At 32.1% G+C, this 8,639-nt stretch overlaps 1 protein-coding gene across 1 annotated transcript; it reads left to right on the plus strand.

The window, feature by feature from the left end:
• Positions 1-2,102: 2,102 nt before the first annotated feature.
• On the plus strand, positions 2,103-4,631 carry LOC107849911 (UPF0496 protein At3g49070). Its single transcript, XM_016694439.2, has 2 exons — positions 2,103-2,431; positions 3,424-4,631. Exons 1-2 carry the CDS (start codon positions 2,323-2,325, stop codon positions 4,494-4,496), a joined length of 1,182 nt encoding a protein of 393 aa, XP_016549925.1. The 5' UTR covers positions 2,103-2,322; the 3' UTR covers positions 4,497-4,631.
• Positions 4,632-8,639: the final 4,008 nt, after the last annotated feature.

Below are 8,639 nucleotides of genomic sequence, written 5' to 3' on the forward strand. Positions count from 1 at the left end.
TTTTGTAATGAAGTCGAGTCGCCCCTGGTTACATATCAATTTGAGCCTATGTACGTTATTAAGACTCTGTAAAAATATCAATCAATGCATGTTAGATTCTTCTAAACTAATTTATTTTTGGAGATTCTAACAATGACGTAGTTGTTCGCAACAAATTTTCGTTCATGAAAAATAAATTTTAACCACAAACAAAAATATGAAGAAATAAGAATTTTTTATTGATAAACGATTGTGGTTACAAATTTGTTCCTCTCTTGATTCTTCTATCTTGATTTCTCCGTAATTCTAGGGCCGTTAGTGGCTTATTCTCGAACATAGGATGATCTCTTTATGAATATCTCATGATTTTGTGGGATATTGGAGATCTTTTTACGAATACCCATCAGCTTATGGGATATTCAAGATGCATGTTTCAGGGAACATGTTACCCTTTAAATAGGCGAAATTTAGGGTAAAGTAGCCTTCTAGAACTCTAACAGAATTTGGATTCTTATTGAAGAGTCCTTAGATGTCTACAAATGTCCCCTACTTCAAAACTTGTCGAAGTGGAGATTTGATGATGAGTCTTGAAGTACCAATAGAGCATCCATCTTTATGCGGTGGCTATAGATTTGCAAATCTAATTTATGAGAGAAGAGATGAAGAGTAGATTTGGCCTCACTGGGCGTGTCAATTTGTTTTCAACATAATTTAATTCATGAAAAATAAACTTCAACAACAAATAAAAATATAAAGAAACAACATTTTTATTGATAAACGATGGGGGTACAAATCTGTTCCTCCCTTTCTTCTCTCATGATTTTCTCCGTAATTTGAGGGCCATCAGTAGCATATTTCTCGAATGTATTAAGATTTGGATATGAATTTCTCCGTAATTCGAGGGTTGTTAGTAACATATTTCTCGAACGTAGGAACATTTGGATTTGATCTCCATGAAAGGAGATTTGTCTTCTTGATGTATTTGATTATCAAGAAGAGAGGGTTTTGATCTTTATGAATATCCCATGAATTTATTGGGACTTTTCAGATCTTTGATCTCTTTGTAAATATCAGGTGAATTTATGGGATACTGGAGATGCCGATCTTTATACGAACACCCATCAGCTTATGGGATATTCATATTCAAGATGCCTGTTTCAGGGAATATGTTACCCATTAAATAAGCGAAATTTAGGGTAAAGTAGCCTTCTAAAACTCTAACGGAATTTGGATTCTTATTGAAGAGTCCGCAAATTTTAGATGTCTACAGTAGTATCAAAAGTGAAGAGTCCGCACAATTAAGACTCCAGCTATATATGTCATATATTGACCACGATTGTGCTAATATTGAACCACGATACCTGAATTTGATAAAAACTTATTCAAATGAATATTTATATTCAACGAATTATGTTAATTGTAATTAATTAAAAATTAATATTTTCAATAATCTTATTCCCCAAAGTTCCTCATGACTATCAAATCTCTAACTTATCTCATGAGTTGCTGTGGCTTCTTTCTCTCTTTTTCAATTTATGCGTCTCAAAAATTTTCTCTCTTTTTCAATTTATCTGTCTCAAAATTTAGCTCAACAAGCTATTAATATTGCTTTAGATCCATCCACTCATAAACGATTTATGTAAATCTATATCTCCTACCACATTAATTCTCCCAAGTTGCTTAACTTTTTTTTTTTTTTTTTCAGTTTTGTTATGTTGCATGATTCATGCACCATTTTATTCAAGTAACTAATTACTTGATTCTCATTAGATATATAAAACATATACTTTTTATACATAACATAAATCATGCCATAAAGGCATATAACCGTGAAAATAAAGTTGAGAAAGAGATAAGGGTAGCCTAGCTTTTATTAATTTCAAGAACACACCTCTTACCTCATACTAGCCTCAAACATAGCAACAAGTTATTTTTCTGGCGAAAATTATCTCTTACGTACATACAATAAAATAGAAAAAGATGATATTTTCAAATTTTCTTTTTGAGTGTAAAAAAAAATTCTTATAAAAAAATGTAAAACTAAAAATAAATTTGTAAAAAGCTACAAAATCAAATTTTCCGTTTTTCTCAATGTTAATTCCTTCCTAAAAATGAAGGAAAGAATTAATGTGTAAAGTTGATCATCCAAAAAAGATAACGTAAGATACAATCCTTAAAACTATCACTCTTATTAAGTGGCTTTAAAAGGTTCACAATTCAACCACACAACCTAAGATTTAATTATTTTGGTAGCCCTCTCTCATCATCTTGCATTGCTTCTAAGGTTTTTAAATGTGATACACGCATTTAAAATCTTTTACTACTACATATATTTCAAAATGCATGGAAGCAACTTCTAAACAAATAATATATACCCATCCAATTCAATTTAATTTCTTTGAAGAGTTTAAAGATATGGGTGCAGGAGACAAATCTTGTAAAACCATCAAAGGTACGTGAGTTAAACATGTATGATTGATTAATTATATATACGGTTCCTTTTTCGTTATACACTGAAATTATTAATCTTTTAATTTGAACTTGAGTCTTGAGATAACTAGTCTCAATTTGAACTTCCATTTGTTAAAGGACAATCATATGTATGGTTCATTTTTCGTTATACGTTGATTATTAGTCTTTTCATTTGAACTTGAAGTAACAAGTCTGAATTTGAACTTCCATTTATTAAAGGACAATCATATATACGGTTCATTTTTAGTTGTATGTTGAAATTATTAGTCTTTTTCATTTGAACTTGAAATCACTAGTCTTAATTTGAATTTCCATTTATTAAAGGAGCTTCTTGAAAAAGTTTAATTTTGTTTGTCTGAAATTGAGGAATTAATGATTAGATTATTTTTTTTGGAAAATAAATATTGATTGTTAGGTTATCTACCTATAGTCTATGTATTTACTTATTTGTTTGTTTGTCTGTTTAGATTTTAGAAACTATTTTTTATTTATTTTTATTAATTATATTTTAATATACTAATTAGTTTTGAAATTACATAGTATACGGGATATACATTAATTATTTCAAAATAGGAGATGTATATCGGAAATGAGTCATATTACTGAGGTGTTTAGTATAGTTAATTACTATTTTCAACTTAGGACGTTCAGTAAATCTCTAACATTAGAAATAGTTTACTATCATTTCTTTAAGTGACTACTAGATCTCTTTGTTCCTCTTTATGCATGCGACTATTACTACTATTTTAGTGAGCGAAAAGAATCTTTTCTTTACCACATTCTTTTGTATATTTTTTAAATATTTTTAATGATTTAATTATTGCAATCATTATACGTTTTGCCTTTAACATTGCCCCTCCCTCAAGGTTTCCATCCGTTTCAACAATTATATATATATATATATATATATATATATATATATATATATATATATATATATATAGCTTCTACATATGTAAATTTTGTTTTCAGGGAAAAACGTGATGAGAGAGTCACGAAGCAGCCTCAATGTCAATGAAGAGTACCAAGGGGCATTAAGGACAAAATCATATGGTGATTTCTTCATGAAAGCTCATGACCTACTTGTAAATAATAATAACAATAATCACCCATTATCTCCCAATTCTCAATATACATTATTCTCAGATATCCTTCTTGAACCAGGGCAAGAAACCATAACAAACATTCTTGAATCAACTAATATATTTCCAAGAAAATATAAACTCAAAACCTTTCTTTCCAATTACTTCAATGTTAGTGCAAAAGCGTCAAAATTTTGTAAACACCTTCTCAAAACCATCAACCAAGTCCAATCTGACTATAATTTCATCGAACAAGTCCTCGAATCGATCGATGACAATTCATCTTCTCAGCAATTTGGACACCTAGTGTTAGAACTAAGATCCTATATTAGTCACAACAACCCTTTCTCCGACCTCAAGAAACAAGACTACTTCACGCGAATCAACTATGAATATTCGTTGATTTTGCAACATTTGAGTTCAAAGAGGAAAAAAGTGGCTAGGAAAATTAAATTGATCAAATGTGTAAATAAGGCATCAGGGGTATTTGTGACAACAGCATGTGGACTAGTAGCTCTTGCAGCCGTGGTACTAGCAGCACATACGCTAGCTGCACTAATAATGGGACCAGCAATTTTGACCATGATACCCTTAAAGCCGTCGAAAATTAATAAATTCACGAATCGTCCTGGATTCTTGAAATGTGGATTTCTGACCAAAATTGGAGCGCAACTTGATGTTGCAGCAAAGGGTACCTACATTTTGAACAGGGATTTCGATACAATAAGTAGGCTCGTGGATCGATTGCACGAGGAAATTGAACATAACAAGGCGATGATAAAGTTGTGTTTGGATAGAAGCGAAGATAGCATCTCATTGCAAGTGTTGAAGGAGATGAAGAAGAGAAATGTTGGATTTAGGAAACAAGGGGAGGAGCTTGAAGAACATGTTTATTTGTGTCTTTTAACTATTAACAGAGCTAGAGCTTTGATGATTAAGGAAATTGATAAATCCAGTGGGTGAAAACTCAATAGTGATAGCCAAGATTAGACTTGTATATATAATATATATATATATATGTGTGTTTTGATTTGTAAATGTTAGTCTCCATACATGTACTTATTGAATTAAAATTGAGATCATTGTTTTAATCTAATGACGACTGTCCCGTGACTGTGAGAGTTCGATGGAGAGTATCAATTTCTCAGGTTATCAGGTGAGCAATTAATTTAATTAATCATATAATATTATTGCTTTTTTGTTACTAGAGTCATCAATATGGAGTTGGTCAATTGAGTCAGGCTTGAGTACTAGTTCTTTATCTTTGATAGGATTGGGCGAAAGATTTTAGAATTTATTTAAGATGGAACACTATAGCCCGATCCACATAATATTTCTAATCGTTTGAGACAACGTCCAATCCAAATAAATAACAAAATCGCAAATCTCAATTTTCAAATTCAAAGCGTTGAAGTTTTTTAATGGTTGTTTATGAAGTTTTTCACGGCTTGAAAATGTTCTAGATACTCAATTTTCAAACAGTCAAATGTTTATAATAGGCCTTTGAAGAAGCTTTTGCTTTCGAGTTTTGACTTGACCTATATATACATTTATTATTTGTCAATTTCTTCCGCTAGATGAAAAAATGGCATAAATGTACCAATGGGAGATAAAATTGGGTAAACTACATAAATGACAGTTTAGTTTTTTTTTTCTCCATAAGAAAATTCCTACAAAAGCTAGCATGTCTATATATACATACATACATACATATATATATATGATTACTTATTTATTTCTTTATATCTTAAATTTTTCTAAACAATTTCATACTTATTTATCTTTCAACTTCTATCTTATTCTCTTTTTATTTTACTTTAATTTTTACTTTTGTTCTTTTTTCTTTTTCTTTTTTTAGTTCTTTCTCAATCAATATTTTTTTTCTTTTCTCCTCTCAACTTATATTTTGTATCCGGTTTTTTCTCTTTTTTATTTTTCTTTGATTTTTATTTTTTCTCTTTTTTATTTCTTTTTTCTCAATCTTTATATTTTTTTCTTTTCTCCTCTCAACGTCTATAGTTTATTTTTTTCTCCCCTCAACTTCTATATTTTCTTTCTTTTTCTTTTTTATTTTAGTTGATTTTTATTTTTTATTTTTAAATACTTTTCTTTATTTTCTTCTTTTTCTGCAACTTTTATTTTTTTTCTTTAGTTTCTTCCAAAAAATAAGTTACACCCCATGGGTAAGACTTGACACTATTGTTTTATCCCTTTTTGATTTTAAGGGTTGAAAAATATTTGGTTTCAACTATTTAAATTATTTCAAAACTTTAAAGAAAATTTTGAAACAATTTAATTAATTGCATAATCGCCACTTAATTTATTTGAAAAGAAATTAGGAAAACTTTTTAAAATAAAATCCTAAGTCTCAAACTAGAAAAAGACTTAGACTTTTATGAAAATCTTTGGTAAAAGATTCTTATTAACATTTTAGGAGGATTTTTAAAGCACCTAAAGTGTCCGCTAACTTGTGGTTATTCGGACTATTTGCAAACCACTTTGACTAACTTTGGAAAAAGAGAAGTTGATTTTTGAAAGAAAGTGATTTAGGAGAAAACTTGTATAAAATTATTTTTTGACGACTTAGTAGGAAATTTAACCAAGTCTAAAAAAATAAATAACAAATAAGCATAGAAAGGGGGTAGGGAAAACATTACGAGATTTAGGCTTTTAGGCCCAAACTCACTTGCTCTTGTCTTAGACTATTCATTTGGGCCTTTGGCCCATCTTTACCTATCCTAATCTACATATTGGGCTTTTGGTCCATAACTTTTTTGTAATACCCCGTACCTTTTCTAGCTAAAATTCGTCCCTAGAATGTTAAGGGATAGCTTCCAAAATAAAGAATAATTATTTCATGTGAAATTTTCCAGATTTAGACCTCCCATTGTGTGAAAAATTTAATAAGCTTTCCAATGATATAAGATTCGCCTAAATCCGACACTCGGTGAAAGGGTTATGGCATTTTAAGTTGACAATGAGCCACCTGGGCACTTAGCGCATCGCGGAGAAGGCGAAATTTGCAATTGTAAAATTTTAGTGGCCCTCTGTCATAGCCCCGCATTGCGGAGAAGCCCATTTTACCTTGTCCTATTCTAGTGAGATTCCGCGATTATGGCGCGTCGCACCAAGGGCTAAAATGGCAATCCAAGGGGCACCGCGATTGTGGCGCGTCGCGGTGAATGCCTAGTTCCCTCTTATCCTTTTCTAGAGAGCCACCGCGATAGTGCCGTGTTGCGGTGGTGATCTTGGGTGTATTTATATGCCTAAACATCATAGCTTACCCATATTTTAGCTAAGTTTGGAGAACAAAGTGCCTAGTTTCTTATATTTTTACGTTACTTCTGTGTAATTGAGCTAACCGGTGTGATTAGCATGATTTCAAGTATTAATGAGGTAGATGGAGACATCATGAGACTATGTAATGCGGATGGCATATGACACAAGAGAAAAGTAGCTTGTTGGACCAAATGTGGCGCCTAGAAACTATGTCCAAGACTAATTTGTTATTTATAATTAGTTCAGGGACTTAGAAGGTAAATATGAGAGAAAACATTATTAAAAAGACTTGATGCTAAATTTTTTATCATAATTCATTATTCTGTATTATTTTGAGAGGGGAGAGAGGCATCTTACTACTAGAGGAGTAACGCAACTTCATCTTCTCCACCAAGATTGTGTTCACTTTTTGGTATGATAAATATTGCTATTGTGATTTCCATTTTATTCATTAGTAGCTAAGTTTGAGGGATGGCCTTGGCTCAGCGGTAAGCTTGCTTACCGTGGTGTGCCAGGGTCGGGGGTTCGAAACGCCCCTCCAGCGAAGCTAGGGTGAGGGTGCGTAGGTCAGGCCCGGAGTGGTCCCCCCCTCCCCGACATCTACGGAGTAGGTATGAATCGGGTCGTCCCCAGTAGCTAAGTTTATTAGTTAGGGTTATGGAAGCCTTGTAACATAAAATCTATTACTTTGAGTTTTTGAATTCATCATGTATTGATCTGCTTATATCATACTCTCTTCGTTTATCTTGAATTCTTTTGGTTGCAAACAAAGAGGATGTGCCTTAAAACTTAACTTGTTCGATAGAAAGGTTGAGGTTTGAAAAAGAGAGTATTGAAGAGAAAATAGGATTTCCAACCCCTATTTCATATGTTCATGCCTTAACAGGATTAATTACTTGGAGATTTCATATTGTTTTTGTAAACACTTTTGATTCGAGAGAACTAAAATGAATTAGCCCTTGATGGTTGAGAAACACTAGGATTATGTTATTAAATACAATACGTTCCTCTGTAAGCATGATACATGTATGAATTTGTAAAGCCCATAGTTAGAAAGTATTGAAAACTACAAGGTGGACATAACCCTAGCTTGTTGTTTCTCTGAAGTCGAATACCGCTACACATATCTCATCTTGTTAAACTGAAACTATTAATTTGTGAACTGAATCAAATTCCCCCTTTTTATTTTATGGAAACGAATGATTAAAAGTCAACTAATCTGCATACAACTTAATTAGCACCATATTCCCTGTGGGATTCGACTCCAACCTAGTTGAGTTATATATTTGACAACGATCGCTTACTCTCGCGTAAGAGAGGTGTAATTTGGGCGTATTAAATTTTGGCACCGTTTTCGAGGAATACGATTGTCAATTGAGTTTATGTATGTTAATTGACTATTAGTCAAGTTTCATTATTTTACATTTATTTATTGTTTTTGTTTGTTACAGGCTCATTGTTGTTTATGCCATGAACCATAAGTTCAGAAGAACCATTATTACCTTTCAATCCTGAACCTCATCTCATTGAAAGAATGGCTAACCAACAGGAAGCTGATAGATTAGCCACTTTGGCTAATGCTCAATTAAATTAATAGAATACAGATAACCCAGGTCAGGTACCTAATCTAGATAAAGAGGACCTGGGAGATGATGATTTAATTAACAAGACATGCAGAGAGAGTAGTTGCATCTGTAAATTAAAATCGTTCATTCAGAGAAAGACTAGACTGCCAAGCTGTGCAGTTTGATATTGACAACAATGAGGAAGATTTAGATGGAACTGGAGCTACAGGGGAAATCATACTACCACTACTAGCTCCTGGGG

The sequence above is a fragment of the Capsicum annuum genome, chromosome 12, assembly GCF_002878395.1.
Source record: "Capsicum annuum cultivar UCD-10X-F1 chromosome 12, UCD10Xv1.1, whole genome shotgun sequence".
NCBI classification, from domain to species: domain Eukaryota; kingdom Viridiplantae; phylum Streptophyta; class Magnoliopsida; order Solanales; family Solanaceae; genus Capsicum; species Capsicum annuum.